This window comes from Castor canadensis, chromosome 6 (assembly GCF_047511655.1).
Source record: "Castor canadensis chromosome 6, mCasCan1.hap1v2, whole genome shotgun sequence".
Classification (NCBI taxonomy): domain Eukaryota; kingdom Metazoa; phylum Chordata; class Mammalia; order Rodentia; family Castoridae; genus Castor; species Castor canadensis.
Genome location: NC_133391.1, coordinates 42,950,253 through 42,966,270, shown reverse-complemented (window position 1 = coordinate 42,966,270; position 16,018 = coordinate 42,950,253). Strand labels below are relative to the sequence as shown.

At 48.7% G+C, this 16,018-nt stretch overlaps 1 protein-coding gene across 29 annotated transcripts in view; it reads right to left on the bottom strand.

Moving 5' to 3' along the window:
- Positions 1-16,018, bottom strand: part of Cacna1c (calcium voltage-gated channel subunit alpha1 C) — a 644,607-nt gene that overhangs the window by 44,787 nt on the left and 583,802 nt on the right. For 12 of the 29 annotated variants that reach the window (XM_074076392.1, XM_074076381.1, XM_074076380.1 and 9 more), the window contains 2 exons: positions 5,847-5,930; positions 5,142-5,225 (listed from right to left, as the gene is read on the bottom strand). In XM_074076392.1, coding sequence (XP_073932493.1) covers positions 5,142-5,225; positions 5,847-5,930 — 168 coding nt within the window. The remainder of the gene's footprint in view (positions 1-5,141; positions 5,226-5,846; positions 5,931-16,018) is intronic. The other 17 variants (XM_074076411.1, XM_074076388.1, XM_074076394.1 and 14 more) reach the window with 2 other exon arrangements.

Sequence of the window (16,018 nt, the reverse complement as noted above, 5' to 3'; positions counted from 1 at the left end):
GTCCCCTGGGCCCTGTGGATGAAGCACACAGACGCCTCTGTCTAGCGTTCCATGGGCCTCCTGACCTCCCTTGGCCCCATCGTAACATCTACAGACACGGAGAGGTTAAGCAGCTCTGCCTAGACACATTGCTGGGAGGCATCAATGAGGAAGGAGCTTCCTGCCGCTGGGTGATGGCATGCCAAGGGCGGCTCAGGGATTTAGCCACTGGGTTCTGTGGAAATGCAAGAATTGACCCTCTGACAAGCAGCTTTAAATCCCAGACTTCCCACCCATGTGCTGTTTGACTTTGGGCAGACTGCTCATCCTCTCTGAACCCTGATCTCCTCACCTGATGACTGTGGGTGATGTCCCAGGCATGAGCGTGAGCTCTTTGATGAGTGAGAGAGAGACTCACTCTCATATTGTCCTTCACCTCTTCTCCTTCTCTGCCTCCTCAGCCAAGGACACAGTCAGTGCCATCAATATTTACTTTTACTTTCCTGCTCTGGTCACGTCCATGAACGTGGGTCAGCGCCTTGCACCTAGTATATCTTTCCACATTTCTTCCTCCAGATTTGCCTGGGATCCACACTCCTCCCCCTACCCCATGCCTGATGTGCTCTCTGAAGCTCTCTCTCCCACCCTGAAGCTCTGCAGTCCCTGTAAGAGCCATACCAGGGCTAAGGCATCTGAGGGCCTCAAGGCCCTGGGAGTACTAGGAAAGGGAAAAAGAAGCTACTAGAACATGCCTGCTCAGAGTCATGGAGGACCGGTGTTGCACCGGTCCCTCCCCACTCCAACTTTCACCGCATTCCAGGAAACCAAGACCCAGAGTACAAGGTCAACTGCTCTAAGTCCCCTGGCTTCATAGGGCTCAGGCTGGAGCCACAGCTTCTTAATCACAACCTAAGAATCCTTTTCTATACCCCTCACACACGTATCGGCCTCTCAGCACTTCCTACTCAAAGTTCTTTCAAACCCAGAATGAAGAAGAAGAGTGTTCGGAAAGGTGTGTGGCCCAAGCTCCCAGACTGATCCCATTTGGGATAGCAGGGAGCAGTTTCTGATGTAACAGTAACTTTCATGAAGAACCACAGTTTCCCTTGGGAATTTGTGACTTTTAGAGCCAAGGAATGGAGAAGACCAGAGGTTTCATCAGAGCGGCTCAACAATGCACTCTGACCTTGCAGGCCACACAAAGGAAGAACAGCTCAGATCTACATGAGGCAATATATCTGTGCAGAGGAGGGCAGTGGCCGGGTGGGAAACACCAAAGTACATTTCAGCTTAGCTACACAAGGTGGGGATGTACGGTGGTGCTCTAGGGACACCCACAGTTAGTTGTTCAGAGGACATAACTTTGAATTTTCAGAGTTCAAATTTCAGAGCGAACAGGAATTTGAGTATGAAGCAGCTCTGAGCACGAAGATCTTCACCTTTTCAGGCAAGAGGCCCTGGAACAGCCCTCTTCGTGCCTCTGTCTTCTTTCTGTCCTCTGAGGCTCTCCTCCAGAGTCCTGGTTTGAAAGCCATCTATTTTCTGGACCTCAGATTGGCGAGTCCAGCTCTCTGCCTGAACTCTGAAGTCTAATAGACAAGTCTGGCCTGAGCCCTATACATGCTCCTCCAGACTTTCCAGATTGCTTAATCCTGTCCTTCCAACACTCAGGTCAAACCACACAGTCATCCCCAGTGAGCACCTGTTCTCCTGCACTCATAGCTAGTGTGTCAGGAAAACACCATTAGTTCCACTTCCAAAACAGAGCCAGCCGGGCCATTTTCCACAGTGTTTCTGTTGCCACCATATTGACCCAAGCTACTATCATCTCCCACCTGGGAAGATGGTGGGGTACAAGTGAAGACCTCAGGGATTCCACTAAAACTGAAAGTGTGAATGTATATATTCTAAATAGAACATGTGTCTGAGAATTTAAGGGTTTTTTTGGTTGTTTGTTTTTGCAGTTCTGGGGGTTGAACCCTGGGTCTTGTGCTTGCTAGGCAGATGCTGTATCACATGGACCATACTCCCAGTCCTTTTGGCTTTATGTATTTTTCAAATAGGATCTCAATTTTTTTTTTTTTGCCCAGGCTGGCTTTGGACCATGATCTTTCTATCTATGACTCCCTTGTAGTTTGGCTGACAGGAGTGTGCCACCTCACCCAGCTTACTTGTTAGGGTTGGGTGTCGCTAACTTTTTGCCCAAGTTGGCTTCGAACTGAAATTCTCCCAATCTCTGCCTCCCAAGAAGCTGGGATTACAAGTGAATCATGTGATAATGGTATGCCTAAAAATCTCTGGGGAGGCCTGGAGCAGGCCAGGGAGATGCAGGGTTTTCTGAAGAATCCCACCAGACTGTATGAAAACTTTGGAGATGGCCTTCAGCTGCTAATAACCCAAAGGCTGCTAGTAACCGTGTGGGCAGAGGCAGATAATCTGAGCATTACCGTCACATCACTCGACAGCCCTCTTACTGGCTGTGGGTGGAGTGCAGGGTTAGCCAGAAGTGAGTGTGGGTGCAGGCCTGAAGAGGCTTTGGTTGTGGGCAGAGGTCAATGACCTATGTCTGCTCTGATCTTGAGGACCCCCTTTGGCTGTCCCCCGTGTCTAATCACAGTGGGGACACAAGGGTTAGTTAGTGAAGGAGATGGTCTTGGTGGGTAGCCAGACCTCCAAGTTACCCCACATGGGCTTTGGACAGAGTTTCCTTTGCTTAGGTACAACAGTACTTTACAGTTTAAATAGGTGCTCTTATGTGAGCGTCAAAAGCCATTGCTATCAAATTCATACTCCTTTGACAGGCAAGGAAGTTAAGTCTTAAGGCATTTTGGTAACAGAAGAAGACTCAAAAGTTTGCCTGTTTTCTGATTCCAAGCCCAGTCCTTATTTTCCTCTCCCAACTGCCCTCCTACCTTGGGTGATGATGTGTTTATTCTTTCTGTTTAGATGCCATTAGAACAGTGTCTTATAGAGGGTGGAGGGAGGCTGGAAGGAGAGAGAGGTGCTTCAGAAGGCAAAAGGTGGGCAGACAAATGATTTCTTATTCAGAAAATGAAAAAAAAAAACAACAACAAAAAACAAAATAGAAACCCTTTCTGGTTACTTAAGGAAGAAATTACAGAAAGTAAAGTTTGGAAAAACCCTGGCTGGTGGGAGTTTCCTGGAGGGGAGCAAGAGAGCTGTGTGCTTAGCAAAGGGCTGGGAGAATGAGGCGTGCGGGCCTCACCCCTCGCAGAAGGCCTGGACTCCAGCTCTGGTGAGAAAAGTACCTAAAGGTACCTAATTTCTTCGCTGGTACCTTTAACAACAGTGACTTGGGGGAGAGAATTTTTGCCTGTGAAATTCACAGGGTAGTTAAGAGTTACATGATATAAATAGAACTGACATAGCAGGTTAAGAGCTCTGTACTCTTCCAACAGCAAAAGAACAATGGAGGAGCTCCTGGACTGCACTGGGTCCTCTGCCATCCTAGGGATGCTGTCTGCTTGCTGTCCTGCCTGTATTTCGTGCCATGGGCTCTGAGTCTGTCCGCAAGACCTCCATGGATCTGCAGATGGCTGAGCCTCTGCTGCTCTTCCATCCAGCTGCTCTCCCCATGGTACCCTAGGCAGAACACTGCATGGCACTGGCTCTAGGCCCAGTGCTTTGGCCTTTAAACGCCTGGGCTGAAACAGCACTCAGGGCTCATGAGGCCTGAAAAACTCAAAGTCCACTCAGGAGGGGAGGAAGCTCAGAGCATTTGTGGAAGACTGACTTTTTTTTTATGATCTGATGATTTACTGGAAGATGTCAAGGCAGAGTACATAGATATACACGCACACACTTGCACACACACGCACCATGAGACAAAGACAACCCAAGGTTCTCGGAAACAGAGGGCAATTGAATCCAGTGCTATAGGGTGAGCAGGGAGTGGGCAAGAGGTCAAAGGATGGGATGTATGGCAAGTGTCACAGCCTCCTTCTGAAGTCGGGTGTCTGGAAGGGTGGGGGAGTCAGGCCAATGAGAGGACATATCTGTTCTATTGACTGGGGTGGGTAAGGATGCACAGTGGAGTTTCCAACATCTTAGATCAAAACTCTAAAGTATCTGCTCTTTGCTATTATTCAATAGTTCAGTGCATCAAAGTTTATGCAAACATTACCAAGTCTCTTAATTAAGGAAAATCATGACAAAAAATTAAACAACACATGTTAAGGACTAACTGCAAGAGGGCTTGCCTATAGATAGAGAGAAGATTTAAACATGCCAGTAACGAGAAGACATGTGCAGGAACTGAAGGAACTGTATAGGAGGAGGCAGCTCTGGGTAGGAGAGGACGCAGGGGGCTTGGAGTGCAGGCTGGGGTCTGCCTAAGGCCAGGGAGCCAGGGGCAGATTATGACGTGGGGTGGTAGGTTCACGTGGGTGTGAAGCACTCACTTGGAGCCTGCTCCAAGGCAATGGGGAGAAAAAGCCCACCCAGAAAGCTCTCAGCAGATCATCCAACCACCGGACTCTAGTGCTTCCAGAGAATATGACTGGTTTGCCTCTTCTCTCCCAAACCATCTTGGAGGGGGCCAGGTGACCTGCAAGGGCTGCTGATGTTAAATTGAAAGACAGCCCATTCAACGTGAAGGTAATCAGGGCGTTCTTGGGAGAGGATGGGTGATGGATGACAGTGCAGACCAAGTCTAGCCTCAGCCAAGGCTCCTTTTCAAGAGGCTAATGGGGGATGGAAAGGCAAAGGGGGAGAGGCAGTGGTCTGGAGGTGAAGGTCAAAGTTACAGGAGGTTTGGGTCCCGGCCCCAGCAGCTGCCCAGAAGTTGTAAACAACCCTTCCTTTTGTCACTCCTTAATTCACATAGCTGCTTCCTCCTATACAGTGTGAGTCATGCCAGGCTGATTGGACAGGGAGAGAGAAAAGATGCAGCAGTCAACACTTAAAAGGATAGGGGGAGTCCTAATGCGTTCCAAAAGTTAAAAAAAAAAAAAAAGAATAAAAACTTTAAAACAAAGCAATAAGAAAAAAAATCTTTTGAACCAATTTAAACAAACACAAACAAAATGAAATAAAAATAAGGAGGTAGGCAGAAAAAATAAAAATGGACAAAAATAAAGCAGGGACAGACAAATGAGTGTGAAGCAGGCCTGGACAGCTGGTTCCAGACGCCATGTACTTACGTGTACCTCGGTGATAGCTATATCAACAATGCTACCCACAACAATCAAGGCGTCAAATGTGTTCCATGCATCACAGAAATAGTGCTGCATGGGGCAGAGAAGCCAGGAAGAGAGAGAGAGGAGAGGGGAAAAAAAAAAAAAACAAAAAACAAACCAACAACAAAGGAGAAAAACAAAACAAAAGGGAGGAGAGAAAATGAAAAAAAAAAAGGCATGAAAGAAAGGAGAGAAGAGAAAAAAAATGAGAAAAGAAAGAGGTTACATGGGCATATTAAATACTCTCTTACCACTCTATAGTTCTGACGGCTCAAACCTGGGCAACCTGGTTTTCGCAGGGCGGAGAGGTCTGACAAAAGCTGGGTTAGTTCCGAGGGAGTGGGGCTGCGGCCACCTGCGAGGGGCGCTGGCTGCCCCTCGAGACACCGCCTGCTCCCTCCGCTCAGCTCTGTGCGCTTGGGCCCAGCACAGCGGGGCTGAGCTGGCACAAGTGGAAAAAAAGGAGGACAAATTCCCACTTTTTTTCCCCACAAGACGACGGCAGTTTCAATAAAAAGCATGACTGGAGGCGGGTAAAACAGGAAATTAAAAAAACATAAAAGTAGGTAAAGAGAGAGAGAGAGAGAGAGAGAGAGAGAGAGAGAGAGAGAGAGGAACAGAGGCAGAAGAGATGGGGGGGCTTCCCTGATAGGGTAGAGTAATACTCACATTAGTTTCACTGAGAATGACATCAATTATGCTCCCAATCACGATGAGGAAGTCAAAAACATTCCAGGGATCACTAAAGTAACCCTACATGAGGGAGGGGCAGGCAGGATGGGGATTAAAAAGGAATATTAGACAGACAAGAACAGAGCAACATCACCATCAGAATCATTGTCCAGGCACCTCAGTGTCGCTGTTGGGAGTTCCAAGTGCCCCTGCTCTGGCCAGGAGTCCAGCCCGGGAGGAAGTGGCAGGAATGCACCCAGTACAACTCTCCTGCCTTGCCTTCCCTTGGTTACATGGTCCCCATCCTACAGGTCCATCCCTCCTCTTACCCTCCTCCACTTCCCAGCAGGGCAGGAGTAAGCGTGGGCACAGGGTTGAGCAAGTCACATTGGTGCAGGGACATGGTGAGGCTCTTTGTCGTCCATGTCTCGGCATCTTCCCACCCTTCTAACTCCTACATCTGTCCATCAGAAGGGCCTGTCAGGAGCGAGGGATGCAGGTGCTATTCTCTCAGAGGTGAGCGGTGACTGGGCTGTGGTCCTATGGGTGATGCTAGGATGGAAGGGACCCTGAAAGCTGTAGACATTGGTGTGGGCCGAGGCTGACCAGGTTATCTAGGCTTGCAGGTGACTCACGTAAAGCTCTGAGATAACTACAGAACTGGATCGTTGAAACAATGTCCACAGTAAGCTGGACTCTGTAGGTGAAATTGGGCTAAACCTGGCTCTTACGCTGAATGTGCCCAGGGGCAGCTCTGTTCATAAAGACCTTCCCACCTGGAAGGAGACTGACAAGGCCCATCTCCTGGTCTGGGACACCCAAGGGACTCTGGGCAGTGCTGTTTGGGGTGTCTCTTAAGCACTTCCTCAGGCCCCTTGTGCCTCAGGGGATTGCGTGACTCCTTGATGGGCAAGGCTTGGTGAAGAGGAGATGGGATTCAAGACTGGACCATTTGCCTCTCTAAGAGGTGTGGGGTCCTAGGGAGCAATGTTCTGTGACCCCATGGAGCTCAGGGCCACACCTGAGGAGGTCCAATAACAGGACAGCCATGTTCCCCACAGGCAGAGCGTTAAGGACCCAGTATGAGGGGATTTGTTTTTTTTTTAAGAAAGGACATTTGCTCTTTTCATTTTCCAGGGAATGTTCTGTAAAGGGGACAAGACAGGGCTGGCCAGATACATTCGTCAGGGTCAGCATCCCCATCGTTGAGTTTCCAGGGGAGGCAAATCTAGAGGTTGCTGAGTGGGTTTGACAGTGGGAAGGGTACCCTCAGAGCTTCCTGGGTCTCTCCCCAGCTCTCTCACAGGCCGCTGATTCTTCCCTTTCTCTTTTTACTCACAAGAGTCAAGCCTCTGCATCCTTCCTCCTGGCTCTATCCAGCTCCCACTATCCCAGCCATGCCCTTTCCAGAGGGACTTGCAGGCATGCTGTCCTAGGGCTGTTATTCTTAGAGTGGGAGTCAGGTCACGGGAACAAGGCCTCCCTGTTCCCAGGCATTTCTGCCAAAAGAAAACAAACGCCACCTCGGCAGCTTTGGGCAGCCAGCTTGGGAGCTGAGGTTGGCCAGGGCATGGGTCAGGTGAGGGTCAGCGAGAGTCATGACTATCTTGTTAGCTTCCCAGAGCATTTTTCTGAATGCACCAGAGCCTTGAGGAAGGCAGGGACTTTTCTCCCAGCTAAGTCATGTGCTATGAGCAGGAAGCAACCAATCTCCTTTCGGGTTCTCAGATCATTCCTAGGGTGAAAGGTGAACACTGACTTTTGGGGGTGGGGGAAGGGAGTCAAGAGTGAAGATCCCTAAATGAACTATTCATATGCCTGTGCTTTAAAATTGGATTTTTGAAAACACTGGAGATTATCTCTAGATGCTATTATCATCTTTGTGGGTGGAGCTATTCAGAAGGGAAGGGGAGGGAGGGCAAGGAAGAGAAGGGAGAGAGACAGGAACAAGAACAGATCCAGGGATGCTCAGCACCAACCTAGAAAGCATGGTAATTAAATGTTATTGGGGGGGCAGGACAGGAGTAGAGATAGAAGGATGGAGTGTCAGGGCTCAAGGAAGGAGAGTGAGTTGGAATCTTTCCATCCACCAGAGACCTGAAACAAGATGGATGAGTTGGCCATGGCCTGCAGCACCACTGAGAGAGGAGAGAGGGGAGGAAGAAGAAAGGCAGAGAGCAGAGAAAAGGCTACACGTTGAAAACCAGATACACACATGGTTAATCCACTGCCACACCCCAGGGAAAGGGGCTGAGACTTAAGGGACTCTGTCAACCTCCAAGCTGTGCACCCTGATTCCCCTTTCTCTTGGGGTTCTTTGTATGGTGCAGTCAGAAGGAAACACAGGACAATCAGCTTCTTGATCAAAGCTCTGTTAACCAAAACAACAGTCGTGGGCTTTGGTTTGGTTGGACTCTGTTGGATTAATGACTGGCTGTTTCCCTCTTGCCCTCCTAAGGCTGTGCTGCTGGAGCTTTTGATTGACTTCTCTGTGTTCTGGGAAGCTCCTTGGTTGACCCTGCCCAGCTGTAGAAACCAACCAGTTCCCTTGTCACCCAGGGCTCCTGTGGACCCAGCTCTGAGGGGACTCACACACAACTGGTATTCAGGGGTAAAGGAAGCACATCTAGGAGGGTGGACAGAGTCTCTTTAGCAGCAGCTTTTCACCCTGACCCACTCCTCCACCTTCCCACCCCTCTGTCCCACAGTCCATCAGTCCTCCAGCTGGACCTTCAAGATGGCTCCAGATCCAGCCTTCAGGTGTCCATTCTCTGTCAGCCTCCCCCTCCCACTCTTTCAACAGCCATATTCTCCTACCTAATCCACACCCCATCACAGAAACAAAGCCCACAACTGTCGTTTTGATTAACAGTTTTCCCAAGGGAGAAACCTGGCCAAGTCCTTGTGTGAGTGGGGCCTGGGAGGAACATTTTCCCCTATACTGTCTGGAGTGTAAGAGTTTGGTTCTCTCACTCTCCCTCTGTCATACACACACACACACACACACACACACACACACACACACACACACGCACATGCACATGCACACACACACACACACACCTGGTTTTGCTGGAAATCATTGCTAATTGAGGATTTGGGGTATAACTGAAAAGGGATGGTGGGAAAATCATAGGTTTTTTTCTTTTACAAAATCAGTTTGATTTGGAACTAGCTTACCCTTTCTTTCCCTGATGATGGGTTCTAAATAGCTGGGAAAATCAGGGCTGGGGAAAGGAGTTTCCTGTTCTCCTGAAAGTGGAAAACCAAACCTCTTACTGTCCAGCTCCTCAGAGCCACACAGGTGGGGCATCCAGAAAGGATGGTGTTTGCACAGCTTAAAGCCTTTCCCTCACCATCCCCCAATCTTACAGATACAGCACAGCTCCCCTTTCCAATTCCTAGCCTCTGGGGATGAGTTCAGAGGATGGGTCTCTGCTGTGGCCAAGCTAGGCAAGGTAGATGTGCAGCCACTGGGCTGATGGGCAGTGTCTCCAGCCAGGGTCTGTCCTCATGTTCCTGAGCATTCCTTATTGACTGGAGCAGGTTGAATAATGTAGACTTAATTGATATTAGTCTCAGGAAATCATTAACAGGAAGGAAAAATTTCACGTGCATAAGAACTTTGGATTTTCTTCTCTTTTGGATTATCTGAACTCTGATTCAGCTCCCTCACTGGAGATATACAAATTTGAAAGAGGGAGTATAGTGGTTAAGAGTGTGTTCATCAGGAGTAGACTAGCTTCAAATCTACTCTGCTACTTACTAGCTGGGTAAACTGTGTTGGTCAACTTTTGTTACTATGACAAAATACCTAAGATAATCAACATAATGAGGGAAAAGGTTTATTTTGGGTCGTGGTTTTAGAAGTTTCAGTCCATGGTCACTTGGCCCCATTGCTTTGGGCCTATGGTGAGTTAGCACAACATGGTGGAGGAGGGACTGTGTTTCCCTCATGACAGCCAGGAAGCAAGGAGAATCAGGAATGAGCTGGGGTCCCAATATCCTCTTCAAGGCCATGCTCCCAGTAACCTAACTTTCTTCCACCATGCCCACCTTCTAAAGGTTCCACTCCCTCCCAATACAGTCATGGGTTTCACTACAAGGGCCTTTTGGGGACATTCGAGATCCAAACTCTAACATTAACTTTGTGCAAATAGCTTAAGTTTTCTATGCCTTAGGTTTCCCACTTACAGAGTGGGATTTACTACAGGGTTAAGGTGAAGACTGTGTGAGACTAAATATACAAAGAACTTGGAACTGTGCCCAATCTGAAGAAGGATCTAAAGAAGTATGAGCTACGGTCCTTTTGACTAGAGTTGATTTGCCTTCCTCTGAGGATCTACAGGTTCCATTTAGGTTGTAGGACTGAGCAGAGGGAGAAGCAAAGCCAAGTGTGTGGGAGGAGGAGGGAAGAAGTTGAAGGTTCTAGAATCCTGGGTTCTTTCTTCATCCATCTCTAAGGCCTTTTTTATCCATCCCCTGGTCACTAAGTATTAGTGGCCTCTAGAATGAAATCTGGTTGGTACTGTTGAGATTGGTGACAGTATGCAGGTTGCTATGGCTAAGTTTTGCTAGACTCAAGTTCAAGTAGACAGTTAACTTCCAGGCTCTTAGTGCTATTCAGACCAAGAAAGATATGGGCCAATCTTCCTTTGGCTATGAGGACTGGGTAGAGAGCTGGGCTGCTTCATGCGCCCATCTTCTGTCTCTGATGCAGAGAGAAGGACCATGATGGAAGAGGTTGTAGGCACGTGCTTTTGCTCTTGAATTCTAGATTCTGTTTCTTCACTACCCAGAGCACAGGCTAACTCTATGATCTTCTTAGAAGCACCATAAGAAGGAATCCACAAGAACACCTGCATTTATACTTATACCCCAGGATCGTGCTGTTTATTATTAAGGTAAAAGTTATTTTGTTGCCATTATATTTTTTGATCTCTTCTCTGTGCCCTGTTCAGATGGGGTCTGGCAAAGAGAAAGTCAAACAAAGAAACAGAGGAGACCAGGACATGTTTCCTGGCACCTATGGAGAAGTCTGCTTGACTTTTAGTTTGTCTCCAGACTCCTGTCTGGGACTGTTCCCTTCCCAGCCATACTGAGCACCAGAGAGCTGAGTTGAGATTAGAAGTGGGGCTTGCATGGAGAAAGAAAGGGAAGGGTAAGGGAAAGCCGAGCAAACCCCATTGCCAAGAAAAGAGAGAGAGCGAGAGAGAAGTCGGGCAGGATGAGAATTCCCTGGAGTTGGGTCTCTGAAGTAACCCTGCAGCTCAGAAGGGGAGAGAAACATCAGTCAACATGAAACCAGAGAAGGGAGCAAGACTTCCTGATGGAGGCAGGGCCTCAATGAGAGGGGGCAACGATGCCCTGTATTCCATCTAGGACAGGAGTTCCTGAATGGGAGTGAAGGCCCCTGTTTGGAAGGAGCAGCGTTTGGAAAAGGCATGGAGGCAGAAGGCTGAGCAGGGCTACTTGTGAGGTGATTAAGCGTGAGACTCCGGCAGAGTTCAGACTCCGGCAACACTGATGTCACTGTGTCCTGGGTTGTGGAACTAAGGGGTGGGGAGACCCAAGGAACCAGGGAGAGGTGCTGGATCCAGCTGGCAGTAGCAGCAGCCATGGCAAAGTCTCAGTAGGCATCTGTGAAGAGCTGAGCCCATGGAATATCATGGAGCATGGTGGTAACTGATACCAAGCAGAGCTAATATAAATCGCATTACATTAGGATGCCCTTCAGACATAATGGTAATCATGGAAATTAGTGGCATCTAATGGAGAAGGCATAACTCTAGCACACAGCTGCGTGTAGGCTGCAACCTGAGAGGCCATGGGTGGAGCAAGGAGGAGCAGATCTGCCCCTTCTTTGTGGGGACAGTGTGGACCTGGGGCAGCTCTCTACATGGAGGAGTTTTCAGTGCAGAAAGGATTCAAACCCACTATCCTAAATGTCTAAATGGTCCAGTGGTACAGGTCTTGGAAGGAGTCTTCAAATTCCTGCTAACACCCATCAACACCTCCCACCACCATACTATCAGCCCTTTGTCCCTGTCCCCATGCTCTCCCTGACTTCACGGGCTCCTTTGCAAAGGGGCAAGTATAGGCTACTAGAGCCAATATCTTGAACTGCTTTTGTAAACAAGATGTACCGGATATGATCCACTGCCTTCACTTCCAGAGATGAGCCTTGAGAGAGGCAGGTTACCTAGCCTCTCTGTGCCTCAGTTTCCTTTCCTGTGAAGTGGGATAACAACGTCACATGCCTCCTAGGAATGGTGAAGGTTGTATGACTTCCTGCACATCAGGAAAGGGTCTGGCACTAAGCTAGTGTTGTGCCATGGCTGTCTTTGCTGGTTGCCTTCAGGCACCACCCCTTCATCATAGATGGCCCTTCTGTCCCTAAAACAGGCGTGGCCCAGCGCAGTGCAGGGGTCCTGGCAATGCCTCTGGCTTGAGTGGGTTGAGTTCATGCCACAGTGCCCTATAGGTTCAGGAATTCCTCTTTCCCTACGTGTGTTCCAGTTTCTTTCCCAATGTCAGGGATGTAGATGGGGAACCACAGTGTACTTTCCCACCGGGCTTTTTACACAGTGTGAATAATTTTCCACATTAAATAATTAAATGTAACAGCTAATACTACCCTCCCCACACGAAGGCTTTATCCAAGTCATGTAATTATTTTTTATCATTCACTGTAACTCTAAAGCCCTCAAACACCAGGCAGGAAAGAAACCTGTCACAATGTTGCAACAATATGCAAATCCCTGGGTAAAAGAGCCCTGGTGGGGAGGCTCCTCCCCGACATACCCATTCGTGCCTGTCTGCCACGCGCTGTGCGCATCAGGTGTCCTGTGGGCACACCACAAATAAACAATAATCAGGGAATGCCAGCTCACCAATCAGCCCTAAGAGACAGGCAGGAGGGGCCTCACATGCACCGGCCTCCAGGTTCTGTGCTGACGTCAGGGGGTTGCTGCATTGCATGCCCGGTGCCTCCCTCCTTCACTCCTTTAAGTGACATGTGCGGTGAGTTTCTGGGCTAACGGGGGTTCCATTCACGGTTGGAGACATAAGGTTTCAACTAGAATAAATTGCACCTTAGCTCAAGGCAGTGCCCTGCTATGGCCTCAGGGGGGCGCCGTAGTACTCAGCAAATGACTCCTGGCGGTAAAGCTGGCATTTCACATTCAGTGGGTGGGAACAGGGACGTTAAATGTCCTGCAGTGCGTGGGGCCGCTCTGCCCAATGAAGTGTGGTGTGTCCGGGTGACTTTTGAAAGGCATTTATGTAGGGTGCCATATGCAAATAAAGCTGGCCTTAGAACTTCAGTTTGTATTCTAAGGCTCTTCCATCTTCTGCTTTTGTGGAGAAGGATTTCTACATACACAAGCTTTGTCAAATTCACAGTTAAGGAATAATCCTTTTTTTTTTTTTTTTTGCAGTACTGGGGTCTGAACTCAGGGTCTCACGCTTGCTAAGCTGGCACTCTACAACTCGAGTCATACTCCCAGTCCTTTTTTACTGTAGTTATTTTTCACATAGGGTCTTGTGTATTTTTTGACTGGGACCGGCTTGGACTGCGATCCTATCTGTAATCTCCACTTAGCTGGAATCACAGATGTGCCCTACCACTCCTGGCTTATTGATTGAGATGGGGTCTTGCTAATTTTTTGGCTAGGCTGGCTTTGAACCATGATCCTCCTCATCTCTACCTCCTGAGTAGTTGAGATTATAGGCATGAGCCATCATGCCTGGCAGGAGTTATATTGTTTTGGATATTATGTGTATAGATGTGAATTTTTATGTCAGGAAAATCAAGGAGGCATTATAAAATATTTGTCACAAAGTGGGGGGAGGGGTGCTTTGGGTCCAGAAAGGATTCAAACCCACTATTCTGAAGAGATGTCTAAGTTTCCACTGAAGTTTTGGAAATATTCTTGCTTGCTCCTGAGGTTTTTAAAGTTGAATCTCCCTAATAGTTGGGGAAATGCAAAGTCACACAGTCCTTTGCATGGCTCATCAGGGAGCACACCGATGAGGGGAGTCACGTTTCAGGACCTCCTCACCCTCCAATCTGGGACTGCAGGGCAGGCTGCTGGCTCTCTGTTGCCCCTTTCTCTGCTGCAGCTGCTTCTCTCACACAGCCTCTCATCCTAGGGAACGTTTTCATTCCACAGGCCTGGCTCAGCCTCCAGGCCTCTTCCCTCCCATTCCCTCTCTTTCCCTTCTCCCGCAGTGTCCTGCCTATCTGCCCATTTTCCATTTATCCTTTTCCAGGACAAGGAGGCTCTGGATGGCTCTCTTGGAGTTTCTACTTCAGGGGAAGTATGGTCTGCTGACTCCCAAAATAGATCTCCAGCCCAGGCAGCCTGACTGAATTCCAGATTTTAACAGTGGTAACTTTTTCAAACCCAATGTATCTCTAAATCCCCGCTAAACTGGTTTCTCCCTCTTCTCAATTGCAGCAAATCATAGCACAAGTCTACCCACCCTGGGACAGACCAGGGGCCTTGGAGCCTCCCCTGCTCCCTGTCTTCCCCTCCACATCCAATTCACCATCAGACAAGGTCATTACAACGTGAGCCTCACTCCACCTCCACTGCCATGGTTCTGTTCTCATGGCTCCTGTTTTTGCCCTCACAAGGCCATTCCTCCCAAAGCTCCAGCATGGAGGTCTAAAATGCACCACGTTAAAGAATCCCCCATGCAGTGCCCTTTTCCTACAGCTTCCCAGGGTGCCAGAGTCAATCCACACGCCTCCTGTGAAGGGTTGTGTGCTCTGCCCCTACTCCCCCAGGACCTTGGCTCTTCCTGCTGCCCCAAATTCTTGTCTTCTGGTTCCTTTTCTACCTCTGGGGCTCAAGCTGCTGTCTCCTGACCACCTTATCCAAACAGGCACCTCTTTCCCCTACTCTCTGGGCTAACTGCTTCTCAGCACAGAGAAGGATCCTGGTAGGGCTGCCTGTGGACATCAGTAATCTCTAATGGCAGAAGGGGTGTGCATGTGGAGATTTCTGGATTGATGGGAGGTCAGTGGCCTGGATGTTTTCTGACTCCCTTTCCTTATTCTGCAGTTTTATGGCTCTCATGCACTCATGTGCATGCATTACACTTGCACAGAGTGCCCCTCATGGGACACAGAATGAATATGAAACAGTTCCTGCCTTCAAGGAACTCAGCAATTTGATTTTTGTCTCCACAGCTCTCAAGTCTTTCCATCGTGAGTGGGTGCACACGAGTGTGAGTGTGTGTGCACATGCGAGTGTGTGTGCATACAAACACGAGGGTATGTTAGGCTGCTGCCTCATGTTCCTAGCCCACTTCTCAGGTGGTTGACCCCTCTCCTGCAAGTCCCCCAGTTCAGATTTGGAAAGGAAATCTAGTTAGTCTGCACCAGTGTGGAGAGGCATAGGGGCCACAGACAGAAGGAGAGGTCAAGGCAGAAGAGGAGGTGGCGGGACGGAGATATGAGTGAGTATGTGAAATTCCACAGAGCTGTTACTGAGAAGGGCTGCTTCTGATTTCCTGACCCACTGAGACCCAGCCTGGTCACATTTCTGGCTTCAGTGCACTGTAGGGGTAAGCCTAGGGATGTGAGTCACCTGAGTCTGCATGAATATCCCAGGAACGTTATTAAGATTAAATGAATTAAACTTGTTAAAGACTTAGAGCAGTGTGGGTCACATAAGAAGCATGATATTAGTGCTCATTGCAGACGATAACAAAACCTCCCCTGCAATCCCAGCTGTGTGGTTGGTGCAGCCTGTCTCTGATGTTCAGTTTTCTCAGATCTAAAACAGGAGATCGTATTACTTGTCTCAAGGAAAGAAAAGCCTCAAGCCCAACATCTGGTTGGTAATTCATAGACACTTCGTAAGTGCTACTTCCTCCCCTCAGATTCAAATTGCTACTTTGAACTCAGGGCCCTGCACTTGCTAGACAGGTGCTCTACCACTTGACCCACTCTCCCAGGCCTTTTTTGCTTTAGTTATTTTTCAAGTAGGGTCTTGAGTTGTTGCCTGAGGCCAGCTTGGACTGTGATCCTATACCCAGCTTGTTTGTTGAGATGGGGTCTCACTAACTTTTTGCCCAATCTGGCCTCAAACTGAGATCCTCCCGATCTGGATCTCTACCTCTCAAGTAGCTGGAATTACAGGTATAAGACAAAGCAC